This window comes from Oryx dammah, unplaced genomic scaffold, assembly GCF_014754425.2.
Source record: "Oryx dammah isolate SB20612 unplaced genomic scaffold, SCBI_Odam_1.1 HiC_scaffold_22, whole genome shotgun sequence".
NCBI lineage: Eukaryota > Metazoa > Chordata > Mammalia > Artiodactyla > Bovidae > Oryx > Oryx dammah.
Genome location: NW_024070206.1, coordinates 12,369,753 through 12,386,580, shown reverse-complemented (window position 1 = coordinate 12,386,580; position 16,828 = coordinate 12,369,753). Strand labels below are relative to the sequence as shown.

General features: G+C 48.1%; 1 protein-coding gene across 2 annotated transcripts in view; it reads right to left on the bottom strand.

The window, feature by feature from the left end:
- Nucleotides 1-16,828, bottom strand: part of MYO5B (myosin VB) — a 338,248-nt gene that overhangs the window by 91,520 nt on the left and 229,900 nt on the right. For both annotated transcript variants that reach the window (XM_040264474.1, XM_040264475.1), the window contains exons 11-12: nucleotides 7,523-7,604; nucleotides 6,529-6,669 (exon numbers count right to left, since the gene is read on the bottom strand). In XM_040264474.1, the coding sequence (XP_040120408.1) occupies nucleotides 6,529-6,669; nucleotides 7,523-7,604 (223 nt within the window). The remainder of the gene's footprint in view (nucleotides 1-6,528; nucleotides 6,670-7,522; nucleotides 7,605-16,828) is intronic.

The window sequence follows — 16,828 nt, the reverse complement described above, 5'->3', positions numbered from 1 at the left end:
AAGTGGGCCTTAGGAAGCATCACTATGAACAAAGCTAGTGGAGGTGATGGAATTCCAGTTGAGCCATTTCAAATTCTAAAAGATGATGCTGTGAAAGTGCTGCACTCAATATGCCAGTAAATTTGGAAAACTCAGCAGCAGCCACAGGACTGGAAATGTCAGTTTTCATTCCAATCCCAAAGAAAGGCAATGTCAAAGAATGCTCAAACTACTGCACAATTGTACCCTTCTCACACGCTAGCAAAGTAATGCTCAAAATTCTCCAAGCCAGGCTTCAGCAATATGTGAACTGTGAATTTCCAGATGTTCAAGTTGGATTTAGAAAAGGCAGAGGGGCCAGAGATCAAACTGCCAACATCCATTGGATCACTGAAAAAGCAAGAGAGTGCCAGGAAAACATCTATTTCTGCTTTACAGACTATGCCAAAGCCTTTGACTGTGTGGATCACAGCAAACTGTGGAAAATTCTTAGAGAGATGGGAATACCAGACCATCTGACCTGCCTCTTGAGAAACCTGTATGTAGGTCAAGAAGCAACAGTTAGAACTGGACATGGGAACAACAGACTGGTTCCAAATCGGGAAAGGAGTACGTCAAGGCTGTATGTTGTCACCCTGCTTATTTAACTTCTATGCAGAGTATATCATGAGAAATGCTGGGCTGGATGAAAAACAAGCTGGAATCAAGATTGTGGAGAGAAATATCAATAACCTCAGATACACAGATGACACCACCCTTATGGCAGAAAGTAAAGAAGAACCAAAGAGCCTCTTGATGAAAGTGAAAGAGGAGAGTGAAAAAGTTGGCTTAAAACTCAACATTCAGAAAACTAAGATCATGGTATCTGGCCCTATCACTTCATGACAAATAGATGGGGAAACAACGGAAACAGTGAGACTTTATTTTCTTGGGCTCCAAAATCACCGAAGATGGTGAGTGCAGCCATGAAATTAAGTGATGCTTGCTCCTTGGAAGAAAAGCTATGACCAAGCTAGACAGCATATTAAAAAGCAGAGATATTACTTTGTCAACAAAGGTCTGTCTAGTCAAAGCTATGGTTTTTCCAGTGGTCCTGTATGGATGTGAGGAATTGGACTATAAAGAAAGCTGAACACCGAAGCATTAATGCTTTTGAACTGTGGTGTTGGAGAAGACTCATAAGAGTCCTTGGACAGCAAGGAGATCAAACCAGCCAATCCTAAAGGAAATCAGTTCTGAATATTCATTGGAAGGACTGATGTTAAAACTGAAACTCCAATACTTTGGCCACCTAATGCAAAGAACTGACGCACTAGAAAAGACCCTTATGCTGGGAAAGAATGAAGGCGGGAGGAGAAGGGGACGATAGAGGACGAGAAGGTTGGATGGCATCACCAACTTGATGAACCCGAGTTTGAGTAAACTCCGGGAGTCGGTGATGGATAGAGAGGCCTGGTGTGCTTCAGTCCATGGGGTTGCAAACAGTTGGACACGACTGAGCGACTGAAGTGAACTGAACTGAGACCAACCCAGCCACCCATCCCGTCCTTTCCCAGACCTGGGTGGCTGGCTGAGATCACACACCAACTTCCCTTCCCTTCATCAACTTCTGCTGGTAATTGAGTATAACTTAGTATTAGTTCCAAAAAAGAAAATCAAATTCCAGGGTGAGCAACACTTCTGTAGATTAAGATGCTGTGCCCAGATCGAAGGGGACTTCGACCGCGCCTTGACAGCAGCTACGTACATCTCACTCTCTGATAGTCTTGGACCTCATATCTCTGCACTTGGTATTCCTCGTCCCTCCCTGGAGGGCAGCCTGTCCCCACTTCCTCTCTTCTCCTCGAACTTCTAACCCTGCTGCCTTTCAGCAGATGCCCTGTCTCCTCCGTCACAGGGAAGCAGGCTGCCATGCAGGAAACCTCACATTTCTGCTCTACATTCAGAGGCTCATTAGACCACAACATCTCATACCCTCCTCAGGGGAGGGAGTGCCTCTCCTCCTGGGTGGCCTCCCAAGCACAGCCCCCCTGCCTCCTGGGTACCAGGAGCTGCCCATCTTCCCTCTCCTGAATCCTCTCCAGCCCTCCCCCTCTCTCAGCTCCTCCTTAGGAGTTCAGACTCGCCCCTTCCACTGCCTCACTCCTATTCGCTCCTTCAGTTACCCAAGTCAGACTTCTGCCCAGACCAGTCCCTAGAAACGGCTCCAACCAACAACTGGCTGTCATGTGCAGGGCCATCGAGGCCCTCACCGGCTGCCTCCCTCCTCAGAAGCGCTCAGCGTCTCCTCCTGGCCAGTGCTCAGCTGACTCCACGGTCTCTCTCCAGCTTACCTTTCACGGTTCTCAGGGAGCCCTGCTGAAAAGTCAGTCACATCCAATCGTGTCTCCCCCCTCTTCACTCCCTTCCATCCCCCAGACACCTTCGCTGGGCAGGTGAGGCCAAGTCTCCCGTTCTCGATGGTTCCTGCTTCCCACCCTCACCGACCACCACCACAGGCCCGGAACTAACCAGACCATCTCAAGCTCTGCAAACACGACATTCCCTGTGCCCAGGGTGCCTCTCCCCTCATGTGACCCCTGCTCACACAGCCGCTCTGGGGGCCCTCCCCCCGACCCCCACCCTCTCATCTCAGTGTTTCCATTTCCTGTCAGCTCAGGAGATGTTCTTGTTGTTCGCCTGACCCCTCAGAGGTGCGCTGAAGGGAACCTGGGGTTTGTCAGGAGGATGAATGTGGGCGCCGCTTGCCCTCTGACCACCACAGGCTTCAAAGCCGCTCACAGCCAGCCACCCTAGGGCTGCATCTGGAGAAACCATAAGGCCTTGGTCTTCATCCAAAACCAGCTCTCACAAGAGCAGGCTGGACCAGGTCAGGGGACAGCAGGCATTCAGTCAGCTCTCACGAGAGCAGGCTGGACCCAGTCAGAAGACAGCAGATATTCAGTCAGCTCTCACGAGAGCAGGCTGGCCCAGGTCTGAAGACAGCAGGTACTGACTCCCGAGTGCAGCCTGCTGTCCTTCTACTGCCTCAACATCAACATCATGACCAGGAAGGTCCATCCTCGTCGGCTCCTTGGGCTGGGCTCCATGAAACGAGAGGATCCCAGTCAACAGGGCAGAGTCTGCCTCCCTGACTCAGCCCTGCCTGCGTCTCTCCAGCCTGAGACACTGTGTCTTCACCCACTGGAACTGCTTCTAGGGGTCAAGGTCTCATTTTCACAAAATTCCTGCTCAAACGCAAGCATGTCACTTATGAGAAAATGTGCACTGCCGTCTCAGTTCCCATCAGTCCTTGCTAGTTCATGCCTCCAAGAGGAGGAGTTATAAGTCAGACTTATTACAGTACAATTTCCATACAGCAAAATGCACCTTTTATAAGGATACAGTTTCATGGCTTCTGACAAAAGCAATAGCTATTGGTTAAAAATCTATCTATTAGGATTCCTCTGGTGGTCCAGTGGTTAGGAATCCACCTGCCAATGCAGGGGGCAGGGCTTCGCTCCCTGGTCGGGAAGATCCCCCACGCCACAGAGCAGCTAAGCTCGATCGCCACAACTTCCAAAGCCTGCACACCTGGGGCCCATGCTCCACAGCAAGGAAGCCACCGCAGGGAGAAGCCTGCTCACTGCAACTAGAGAGCAGCACCGGGAGAGAAGGCCCGTGCACAGCAACCAAGACCCAGCGCAGCCAAAAAAGAAATAAAATTTTAAGAATCCATCTGTTGCTAGACGCCGTATCCGATTATACTGAATGAGTCTGAATTCCCACAGCAGCTAAATCTCACAGAAAATGGTTTCTACACCATGGGCTCTTGTGTCAGTCCTGTAATTTGGTGTTCATCTTGCCTCCCTTGCTGCATCCGTGACTTGGCGCCCACTGAGGCCGCACGTGTCACTCTCAGCACCACCCCCGATCTATCTCGATGCTCTGGGCGCACACCTCCGCCCCCCGGGGACTAGCGGGAAACCCCAGCTTACCCTCAGATTTCCCTTCTAAGGAGCCTCAGGGACAGGGAAGCAAGCATCTAACAGAACCCCATGGCTGTGGGCAGCTCAGCACTCTTTCTGACCTGGTGAGGGCCCTGCCCTGGAGGTCACTCAGCTGTCCCTGGGCCCTGGTCCTTGCCCACAGCCCTCCATGGGCCCCTCGCCCAGGCCAGGCTCTTCCCAAGTACCATCCTGTCCCTCTTCACCCATTGCTGGCTGGCAGGGAGACCCCCTGTCCCTTCTCCTGAGGGCTTTCCCCTCAAGGCCAGATATACAGTAGGTGCATAATATTGAGTTGGCCAAACATTTCGTTCCGGTTTTTCCATAAGATGTTATAGAAAAACTCAAATGAACTTTTTGCCCAAATCAATACCTTCTGGGGGTTTGGCAGGAGTTTGAGTTGGATACGGTCTGAAACTTAAATCCCCTAATTTTAAAAATTTGACCCGAACAAAAGGCACCATAGAGCATAAGGCAGAGACCATGCATACAGACGCAGCTGGGTTTTATTTCCCCTCGGCTTCTGGAAAGTAGTACAGGCAGTGCGCACTCGGTAGGAAGACAGACAGGAAGGTGTGGGGACCCGCTGCACCAGGAATACCCAAGGCTGCCAAGTCCAGGGCTTTGTGGGGGATGCTTTCAAAACTGCTGCATGTTTGCACTCTGATCCTCCCTGAAACCTGGTCCTCCCTGAAACCACTGCTTACTTTTCAGCTGCACTGCTAAGCCCTCCTCCACCACCCCCGGAACCACCAGCTCCCCAGCCCCGTGCTGCAAGGGGCGCACCCCACTCCCTCACCCAGGGGCTTGGGTCCCCCCGCTTCTGGACAGCAGCCTGAGGTCTCTCACTGTGCAGTGACCAGTGTTCTCACCGCTGCAGCCTGACATTCTGGGGACACGCTCCCTCGGGCAGCGGCACCTCTGAGAACTTCAAACCAGGAGCCAAAACAAACCCACAAGTGACCTTGGCTTGCCTGCCAAAGGCAAGGTAGATCAGGGAAAATCGATAGGGCAGCTGCTGAATTCACAGACTCCATCCCCCTGAGGCAGTGGGGGGTTCCTGTGAGAGGCCCGTGAGAGAAGAGAGGCGAGGATGGGTCCCTGGGGGCTGAGGTCTGCAGCAGTTAGCGCTTCATCGCAGAGCGAGGTGGAGCCGCTGGCTCAGAGCCTTGTCCACCCTTGGACGTCACCGCTGGGTGAGGGAGGGAAGAGCCAGAGCCCTCCTGGAGCCGGGCCTGGGGGGCTGTGCTGGTTCAGAGGCCCGGAACTGGATGGAGGGCGTGGTTGGGGTTGTGGAGCTGGAGGAGGCTGCGGAAAGGATCACCAGAGACAGAGGGGAGGGGAGCACGCTCCCGAGTGTCAGAAGGGAGCTGCTGGCAGTGGATGTTGAACCGAGACGATGAGGGAGGGGTGCACACCGGGCGGGGAGGGGAGCGAGGTGCTAGAGGGCCTGGGCTGCGATGTCTGTCATTCGGCCAGTGCTGCCCAAGCAGGGACAAAGGGACAACTGTTCTATCACCTTTATCACAACCTCATGGGGGCAGGGGCAAGCCAACGAAGCCCCTGTCACCCCAAGGAATTACCTGTTCCCAAGTCTGACACCAGACCAAGTCCCCAGTTTTGAGAATGTGCTGAAAACCATCAGATAAAAAAAAGCATGCTGTGGATTTCAGGGTAGTTTCACTCTGTCTTCCACTGTTTTGTTTTCAGTCTTTCTCACTTTCAAAGGCAGTGAAAGTTTCTGGAAAGGAAATACCTGCTCCTCCCAAACCAGCAGGCCACAAGCCACTCCACAGCCCAGACAGGAGATCAGACAGTAAGAGCAACTGGGCTCTTCCCCTTCAATGCCGAGACCCAGGCAGCTTCTACACCTCTTGATTAGAGTTTCCACCCCTGAAGGAGTAATCGCCAAACACCAAATCAGGAGAAGTTTGGAAGACCATCAGATCCAGTGCCCATCAATTCATAGAGCAGAAACCAAAGGCCAAAGCAATTAGACGACCGATAACACAGGAGTTCCCCTGCCCCCAACACCCAAGGCTGCCTGGTTCTCTCCATGCTGGCAACTCAGGGCCCCTCCTGTCATAGCAGGTGGTGTCCATGAGGAGCTGCATGGAGGAAATCCACAGCTCTCACTTGCCACCAAGCCACGTGGCTCTTGCCACTCACAAGCCACCTTGCATGGTAAAGACGGTCCTGGGCCCTTGGCCCTCCCTCTCTGGGATGCCTGTCTAGAAGTTGTGGTCCTTTCTCAGCACCTAGGAGATGTGGGGCACCAAATCCATACGACCATCACATCATGCCAATCCTTAACACCCAGCCTCTGCCAAAGACATTGTTCACCAATGTAGCAATACCTGTCAGTCATGTTCAATGTGTTACCTTCTGGTACCTTTTAGTTGCAGAATAGACACTAAGGCTTCTCCCAGCAAACTAAAGGCCGACTAATCAGATGAAACTCCAGTCTTGAGATCTCACATGATCCCTTGCACCACAGAGCTGTCCTCTGCCTCATAACCCTAAGCCTAGAATTAAGCCGATTCAATGACATCATCAGTTTTACCTTACATTCTTCATCCAACAGGTCCAAGATGCCCAGCTTAGCTTCTATGAGGTCGATACAAGGTTGGTTATCATAGAAATCAATCAGGGTCCACGGGATCTGCTCCTTCATGTACTCCTCCTGTTCCAGCTTGAATACGTGCTAGTCCAAGAAGCAAAAAGTCAGGTCAGTGAACTACAGACACATCTTAACTTTCAACTCCCCTGAGCTTCAACCACATGGATTCTGAGTCCCGGAGGATGGGATATACTCATCAGAAAGGCTTTGGGCACCAGTCACAGTCATGACTGCAGAAAAAAAAAGGCCCAGTTGGGTGATCTCAGTCAAACCCAAAGGAAATTAACCCTGAATATTCATTGGAAGGATGGATGCTGAAGCTGAAGCTCCAGTACTTTGGCCACCTGATGCAAAGAGCCAATTCATTTGCAAAGACCCTGATGCTGGGAAAGACTAAGGGCAGGAGGAGAGGGGGACGACAGAGGATGAGATGATTGGATGGCATCACCGACTCAATGGACATGAGTTTGAGCAAATCCAGGAGTTAGTGAAGGACAGGGAAGCCTGGTGTGCTGCAGTCCATGGGGTTGCAAAGAGTCAGACATAACCGAGTGGCTGAACAATGACGAAGGTGATCCTCACTGCCATGTGAACCCTTCTCTAGAATGTTCTACTACTCACCTGCACTGTCATACCTCAACCAATCGCAAGAGGCCTCACAGATGGCTGTGATTGTTCAAATACCCCAGATTCTTGGGCTCAAAAAGAGTAGAAGTCAAAGCCAAGGAGAGGATCACTGACCCTCTTGACCCAGCTGTCCCAATTCCGACCTCCTTCTGACCAGTGGGGGTGCCTGCCTAGAGCTGGGGCACCACCAGGAAACCAAGGGCAGGTCAGGGCTGAGCTGGAGCCCACTGGCCCTGGATGGAAGAGAAGTGGGCTGGGCTGTCTGTGACTCCCCCCACCACCCGACATCTCTGGGTCCAGAAAAACCTACCGAGTTGAACTGCTGCTGGAGCTTCTCATTGGCGTAGTTGATACAGAACTGCTCAAAGCTGTTCACCTCAAACGTCTCAAATCTACAGGATGGAAAGACCAAAGGACAAAGTAAGAGATGTCCCCATTTACCAAAGGGATCACTGGGACTTCAGCAAGGCGGCCCTCATCCTCTGCTCCCTGCGGTTCTCGCCTTAACTCCAGCACAGAAGTCCCATCTGCTCTTGAGACCACTGTCACAGGTATCAGCACAATAGAGTCTTTAGAATCAAACAGGAGAGTAAGAATGAATGTCTTTTCACAACTAAAAAAAAGTACTGACAGCAAGAAAATTTGGAAAAAGCAGGTGTAAGAAAAAGTCACCCACGATTCTGTCACTCATATGAACCGCCTGCCAATACAGGTAGACATGAGAGTGGGTTTGATCCCTGGGTCAGGAAGATCCCCTGGAGAAGGAAATGGTAACCCACTCCAGTATTCTTGCCTGGGAAATCTCATGGACAGAAGGGCCTCGCAGGCTACAGTCCATTGGGTCGCAAAGAGTCAGACACGACTGAAGTGACTTAGCATGCACACGTGTGTTTCCTTCCAGTGACTTTATTTTTGAAAAAAAGATGAATTGTATGTAAAATCACCCCTATATTTATCATTTAACTTCCCATTTGTTATTTAACAGTTCCCCATGCTGCTGTTCTTCAAAGACATCAGTTCTAACGTCTGCCTCGTGAACCGTCCTATGGATTAGAGATGCTGCTTTCAGCCTGAGAATTGGCCAGGAGCCCAGGTGAGGGAACCAGTGGGGCTAGAATTTACCTGATGTCCCCTTCAAGTCTAGGAGGCAGCGTTTGCCCCAGAGGGATGCCTTTTTCCGATTCACACAAAGGCTCTTCCTGGGTTGGCAGTGCCCCAATGCAGATGAATCATAATGTAACCAGTCACCTATTGAAGGACATTCTGGTTCTTTCCCTAGTTTTTAGCTGCTATTGCTGCTGTGACAAATATTAGATATACATCTTTGAATTCATGATTCTTAGGATGCTATTCTAGAAGGAAAATTACCATGTCAGGATTTGTTTTCTTAAATGGTAGCAGCAGATTACCTTCCAGAAAGATGGAACCAACTGATGCTATCACCCTGCCCTCACCCCAGCGCCCCAGTGTATGCAAGGGTCTCGTTCTCCTGATCCTGGTCAATAAGGTTGTCTTTAAATTCAGGTTTGAGGACTTCCCTGGTGGTCCAGTGGTTAAGAGGGGACCCTGCCTGCCAATACAGAGGACACAGGTGTGAGCCCTGGTTCTGGAAGATTCCACATGCCATGGGGCTCCACATTACTGAGCCTGTGCACTCCAGAGCCCAAGCTCTGCAAGAAGAAGAGCTGCCACAAGCTCTTCCCACCACAGTGAGAAGCCCACGCACTACAACTGGAAAGCAGCCCCCACTCGCTGCAACAAGAGAAAGCCTGTGAGCAGCAACAAAGATCCAAGCAGCCAAAAACAAATAAAAATTTAAAAATTAAAAAACTTAAAAAAAATTCATGTTTGACTTAGAGTTTATGTACAATAAGATGCACCGATTTGAAAGATGTATTTCAACGAGTTTCTGATCAGTATTACACTACATGTGTCCACCATCACAATCAGATACAGAACATTTCTATCACGTCAATCACACCAAAGTTGCTTTGTGCTCCAATCAGGTCTGTCCCCCTTGCCCCTCACTGGGAGTATTAATGCATCACAGATCTTTGGTCAATAATAGAAATTAACTTTTAAAAATCTTCGGCTAATTGTTACACAACAAATGTTTTTAATTCTAATTTCTTTGACTATCGATAAAGCTCAAGATTTTTCTGTGGGTGTGAGTGTATGTTCTAATTGTCCATACTTTGTGAACTGTCTGTGGTTGGTGAAGTATTTGCTGGGTTTTAACTTTAAAAATGGACTTATTTGAGCTCTTTATACTTTAGGTCATCAACACTGACATCAATTGCTCAACTGAAATGTTCACAATATGGCTGGATCACTGCTGGGGAAGGGGCTTCAGGAAGGGGAAATGTCTACAGAGGTGAGACGTGGCATCACACAGCCAGGCGCAGCCCCACCGGATGCCTTGTATGCTACACTTCTAGATTTTTCCAGGAGAAATGGGGAGAACTGACAGGATTTTAAATTAAGAAATGAAAACCGAATTCCCATCTCAGAAAAATACTGTGATTTGTGGGAAGGTGTACAAGACTGAATGCAGGAGGTTGAATAAGGATTTATTATTGGAATAATTTGGAGAAGGAAATGGCAATCCACTCCAGCACTCTTGCCTGGAAAATCCCATGGATGGAGGACCCTGATAGGATACAGTCCATGGGGTCGCAAGGAGTCGGACACGACTGAGCAACTTTAGGGAAAATCCAGCCAGGGTATAGCTTAGGCTGGTGGTAGCCAAGTTAACAGGAAGGTTCTAAAGACATTAAGGAAGGTGGAGATGAGAGGACTTCAAATGACCAATGGCATGTGGAGTGAGAGTCAGTTGTGTGACTGGATGGATATGATCACCCACCAAGCTGGGAGCATGAAAACAGCATCAGCAGCTTTAGCCACAATGAGTGGGGCCCCCATGCTCACAGAGCAAAGGCAGCAGGCTAAGCAGGCGAGAAAGGGCAGAAATCCAGGAGGAAGAAGAACCTTTTTCTCATTCACACACCTGGCTGAATGAGCTGGCAGGGACCCTGTGAATGGGCATCTCCAGAGCACCAAGTTCCAGAGGCTTCATGGGCTCACTGAATACCCACAACCAACAAGAGTTGGGGTCTATCACTAATCCATCCTACTGCTGAAAAACCAAATAACCTGTCACAAATCAGAGAGTCAGGAGACAGAAAAGCCAATAATTGAACCCAGAGACAGTGATTTCTGAGAGTACATTAACTCAGAAAGGAGTAAAAGTTCTGTTTAAGAAAGAAGGAAGGGGACTTCCCTGGTGGTCCAGGGGTTAAGTATCTGCCTTGCAATGCAGGGGACTCCAGTTTGATCCCCTGGGTCAGGGAACTAAGATCCCACCTGGATGGGGACAACTAAACCCTGCATCTCAACTAAAACCTGGAGCGGCCAAATAAATATTATAAAAAGAAGAAGAAAGGGGACGCTGTGCACCCAGGGGTGTGTTGCTCCCTGGGAATGTTGCCTTAGAGATCTGGATGGGCTGGGCTTGTGGAAGGACCAACATGCCTTTGGTGAGAGATTTACTGTACTCTTGCTTGGAAGAAGAAAAGAAAAAACAGAAAAAGAAATGGCTGGTTCAAAGTCCAAATTCTGACTTCATGTAAAATGTCCAAGTTGTTACAGGATTATACGGTTCTCAGTCATGTTCAGACGACTGTACTTTGTGTAGGTTGTTCAACAGTGTTGTGCCAAGTGATGGGAGGAAAGGCCAGCCTCACAGAAGGCGTTCATTTAGAAGGAAGCAACATCAAGGATCCATACAACTTCCTGAATTTATGTTCTTTCACAGAAATCCTCACCAGCTCAGCAGTTCTCATCTACCAAGATAATGTGATGATGTTTAATTGGATAAGGTATACAATAGTGCTCTATTTTGGTATCTGTTTTCCAATGAAGTGTTAATTATTGGCATACATGGGGCTACCCAGGTGGCACAGTGGTAAAGAATCTGCCTGCAATGCAGGAGACCCAGCTTTGATCCCTGGGTTGGGAAGATCTCCTGGAGAAGGAAATGGCAACCCACTCTAGTATTCTTGTCTGGAAAATTCCAGAGGAGCCTAGGGGGCTACAGTCCAAGGGATCACAAAGAGTCAGTCACGACTGAGCACGCACATACACACCCATGGCCATAAATAAATAAGAAGGGAAGGGAGAGATGACTAGGAAGGGCTGTGGGCAAGAAGATAACTTCCCAGAGAAGTGTCTGAGCACGTGGAGATGGGGAGAACAGAGAAAGCCAAAGAGGGACCTGGGCTCGGGGCACAGGCTTCCACCTTCAGAACCTTCACAGCATGGGCCTTCTCACTGTCAGTATGGGCAACTGAATTTTCTCAATCTCACATAAAAGTATGCCAACCCTTCCAAACAGATTGTACTCCCTAACCACCACTCCCCAGTAGAAATGTTGGAGCCGCCCCTGATGGGTTAGGGATGTTGGTGGTGGTGGTGGAGGAGAGGCAGCACCCTAAGCAGAAGGACCTGCAAAAATAAATGCGCCAACCATCCAATTGGGCTAGCTTGGTGCCCAGAACACATCAGGCTTCACCACCTCCCCCTACCCACTCCCCGCCACCCCCCACCAAAATATAAGACGAGAAGAGGCAGGAAATCATCTTGAAATCAAAGGAATCAACTGCTTGGAGACAACCACATTAAAGAACAGCCTTTGGCCATGCCCACGGAAGACAAGTAATTCCAGGTCAATAAAACAGGATCAAAGTTGCAAAGTCCAAGCTGGAGGCAGTCCAGACCATGCAGGAGGGAAGCACTGGGTCAGCCAGCCATTCACCCTGGCTTAGGGTCCTCTCAGCCCAGATGATGGTCCTACAGACCCAGTCATGTCTCTTAGAACCTCATTTCCTCTCCCTACAGCTCCCTTTTTTGTACCTCAAGAAAGGTTGCTGATGACAGCCAAGCTATAGAGGAACTTTTAATTAATAAAACCCAGAAGGAAGATAAAAGAGCCTCCCTAGCAACTGGCCAGATAACAGCACTTGGGTGCACTTGCTGAGCTCGTATCGAGCTCCGAAGATAAAGGATTTAAATATTGCCCACTCGTCATTTTTTAAAGGTTTACATTGGTAGCATTCCACAAAGAACATTCTCATTAATTTGAGATGGCCTGAAATTAGCTCATAATTTCCTTATTTCTAAGATATTATCTAGTAACAATTCCTCTGCCATCTAGGGTAATTACTGTAATGCCGGCGGGCCAGAGATGAATGGATGAGGGGTTTGGGGAGCCCGGAAAATGTCTAAGATGACTGACCTCAGAAAAGGCCAGTTAGGGAGATAAGGCAACTTCTCTAAATGACATTATATTTGTAGTTATTCTTGTCAACAATAGCGATGACTTTTAAAAATAAATACAATGGATCCATTTATAGTTCACATTAAAATACTACAAAGAAATTTATATGTGAGAGGGAACTGGATTTCTCCTGTAAAGTCAATGTTGAGAATATTTAGTCCAGAATCCTTGGGTGGGAGGGAGGTCAAGACACAGAATAAGGCTTGATGCTGGGGCCTGGGATCTGTAGTCATGGTGGTACAATTAACATTCCCACTTCCACGTTTGCCTATCTTCAAAGCAGAGCAAAAAAGTAGACAATTCCCTTCTCATTCTACCTGACTTCAGGGTAGGGTAAGGGATACAAGTGCCTCTATAAAAATAGGATAATGTCCATGGGAAAGTGAAACTGCAATAAAAAGAAGTCTACCTGTCACTCAGTTAATTACTAACCTCCAGGAACCACTCCTTCCAGAGCAGAGAGGAGATGAGATGCTTTGAAGGTTGGGAAACAGTTCTTCCCCCAGGGCACAAGGCAGAGGAATTAGACTTTCTTAGCTTGAGTGCCGAAGAATTGATGCGTTTGAACTGTGGTGTTGGAGAAGACTCTTGAGAGTCCCTTGGACTGCAAGGAGATCCAACCAATCCATTCTGAAGGAGATCAGCCCTGGGATTTCTTTGGAAGGAATGATGCTAAAGCTGAAGCTCCAGTACTTTGGCCACCTCATGCGAAGGGTTGACTCATTGGAAAAGACTCTGATGCTGGGAGGGATTGGGGGCAGGAGGAGAAGGGGACGACCGAGGATGAGATGGCTGGATGGCATCACCGACTCGATGGATGTGAGTCTGAGTGAACTCCGGGAGTTGGTGATGGACAGGGAGGCCTGGCGTGCTGCGATTCATGGGGTCGCAAAGAGTCGGACACGACTGAGCGACTGAACTGAACTGAGCTTAGCCCTGTGTTTCTGCCCTTCCACCAAAGCTCAAAAGAGAAGATATGTGGTACAGGTTAGACATAGAGGGGGGCTGCTAGGGAATGACTGCCAAAAGTCAAGCAAGTCCTCTCAATGTCTCTTTCCCTCCTGAAACCCATGAAATCTCACAAGGGCACCTTGCAGTCTGTTAGGGATGCCAACCCTTCTGATCTCTTTCCTCAACGATCGGGGGTGCTGGCTGCACCTTAGAATGGAAGGACTTCAGTCCTGCTCCTGTGCTTCTCTCTGTGTCCCAGATGCCCACACATGGGACTTGTCCTTCAGGGAGAGCAAAGTTCTAGGCACCACTCACATCCCAAGGTCAAGAACGGGTCTTCTGGAGGACCTAAGGCCATTCCGTCTGCAGTGTGCTCCAATTCCTGCCTCTCCCCTGTGTCTGAAAATCTGATATGGGACAGGAAGATGCCCACCATATGGTAACTCTCTCCCAATCCATCAGTCAATTGTCCCAGGAAATGTAAGAGCTACAAAAGGCAAATCATGAACCCTACCCAAAGGAGAGAGCTATTAGGAAGACCCCAGGAAAACTCAACTAGTGGAGATTTGTATGTGTTACAGGACTTTAAAGGAGGGTGAGCTCATGAGGGTGCTGGCAGGGACAGAGACAAATGGGACTTTATTGAAGCTTTAAGAGTATGTAGTGGTTTCGGCTTCAGGCATGCTCCAAAGGGCTATGTCAGAGCAATTCCAGAAGGCTGAGCTTGACTTTTGAGCACTCAGAGTTACAAGGCTCTCCTGGAAGACTCAGAGATTCCAGGGAGAACCCATTGCAAGAGGTAATCTGCTGGATCTGGGAACCTTGGGCTGGCTATACATGTCTACCCTGAAGAAGACATGTCCAGGGATCTTCTGGGCTGTCCAAGGTTGGGTCACTGTTCACAGGCTGCAGGGCAAATGCAATCACTAACTTCTCCCCCTCCATCCTCCATGAAACCTTCCCATACTGGACAGAGGGAAGGGATAGGTTGTCTTCTCCAAATAAATCACTTAGGATCATGAAATTATCTTTAAGTCTGTTTTGAAGAGTGAGACCAAGAAAGAAAAACATAACAAAGAAACAAAGAATTTCTATCAAAATGACAAAGGCAACTGATGAGCTTAAGAAATTTACTTAAGATATATCATTTAAGGCAACTTATGGAATGGTATAAAACATTTGCAAATCATATTTCTGAAAAGGAGTTAATATTCAGAATATATAAAGAAGTCCTACAACACAAAAACAAAAAAAGTAAATAACTTGATTTAAAAATGAGCCAAGAACTTAAAACCTTTCTCTAAGAAGATACACGAATGGCCAAGAAGCATACGAAAAGACGGTCAAAATTATTAGAGAAATGTATATCAAAACCATAATCATACCTATCAAATACATATCAAAATCACTTCATACTTATTAGGATGGCTACTATAAAAAAAAAAAAAAAACAGAAAACAACAAGAGCTGGCAAGGATGTAGAGAAACTAGCACCTCTGGGCACTACCAGTAAAAATGTAAAATGATGCAGCTACTATAAAACAACATGGAGTTTTCTCAAAGAATTAAAAGTAGAAGTACTATATTCCTACATAATCCTCAAATGATTAAAAACAGGATTACTACCTAATCCAGCAATCCTACTTCTGGCTATATATCGTAAAGAGTTTAAAAGAAGAGATATTTGCATACCCTTCCTTGTTCATTCCAGCAGTATCACAATAGCCAAGAGGTAGAAGCAGCCCAAACATCCATCAGTGGATGGATAAATAAAACGTGGTACATGCATACAATTTAGTATTATTCACCTTTTAAAAAAGAAGGAAATCCTGCCACACACTACAACATGGTTGAATCTTGAGGACATTAGGCTAAGTGAAATAAGCCAGTCACAAGAAGGTAAGTATGGTATGATTTAATTTACATGAAGTATGTAGAGGTGTCAAAATTATAGAGACAGAAAGTCCTTTCTTCCAGGGGGTGGGGGAGAGAAGACAGGAGTTGTTTAATGGGTATAGCGTTTCAGTTTTTCCAACATGAAAAAGTTCTAGAGATCAACTGCACAAAAATGTGAATATATTTGAGGTTATTGTATACAAAAAGTGGTTAAGATGGTAAATTTTATGTTGTGTGGGTTTTTAAACTTCAATTAAAATTTTTTTTAATATAAATCATTAGGAAACACTGAATAGATGTTTCAGGATGCAAATTTGCAGTTAGGCAACACCATAAGAGTCAGAGAAAGTAACACAACAACTGGCAAGGATATGAGCTTCCAGCAAACCCATTTCCTGTTCTGGGGGCCCATGCTTCCCTCAGCATCAGGCAGGAATCTATCCTTGCCTTGCTCCAGAAGTCTCCCGGATCAACTGTCCTCGTCAAGAATGAGCCGGCCAAAGGCAAAGCCTCCTGCCACCTTCGCATTTTGAAGGCTCAGGTCAAAGACAAATAAATGTGTACCTTTCTCAAACTGGAGCCATTTATTTCTCATTGCCTCGAGGAGGGGAGAGGAACAAAGGATTATGACTGCAATTAACCAAGCCTGTAGAGGCAGATGCACGTTAATGAGACTTGAAAGGGAAACCCCAGCTAAGAGCCGCCTGGTCTGTCCTGTGAATTTCTACCCCTGCCTTGTAAGAAAGACCCTGCAGGCAGCTTCACAGATCTGCAGTCAAGGAAGAGAGCTTGGCTTGGGTTGGCTTCCCTTGCACTTTTTGGGAGCTGGGGCAGGAGAGCGAGAGGTGGCAGGGGGTGGGGGGCGGGTAGAGGCTTCTACCAGGACACTGGGTGTGTGGGAGTGTCCAGAGGAGCCTGAGAGCAGGGCCTCTGAGCAGGGGGCTCATCAGAGCGGTGGTGGAGGCGGCCGTGGCCCATATAATTGATTCAGGTGCTCACAGCCTTTTCTACCGTCCGAACAAACCGCCCAAACAAACCACCCGTCAGAGCATCATGGTAAGGGGAAGGCGTGTATGTGTGATGCTGGCTCACATGCCGCTTGCTTATATACATGGAAGTGAGTGTTTATTCATTCTGGCTGCAGGTTCTATACTAACACTAGGAACATTTATAGGAAAACCTGGAGTGCTCACCTACACTATGTACGACCTGCTTCCAGGATGGGCCTGACTGATGAGCCGGAAATGCTCTAGCCAGGGGACATCCCCTGGAGAAGGGATAGGCTACCCACTCCAGTATTCTTGGGCTTCCCTTGTGGCTCAGCTGGGAAAGAATCTGCCTGCAATGCGGGTTCAATCCCTGGATTGGGAAGATCCCCTGGAGAAGGGAAAGGCCACCCACTCCAGTATTCTGGCCTAGAGAATTCTATGGACT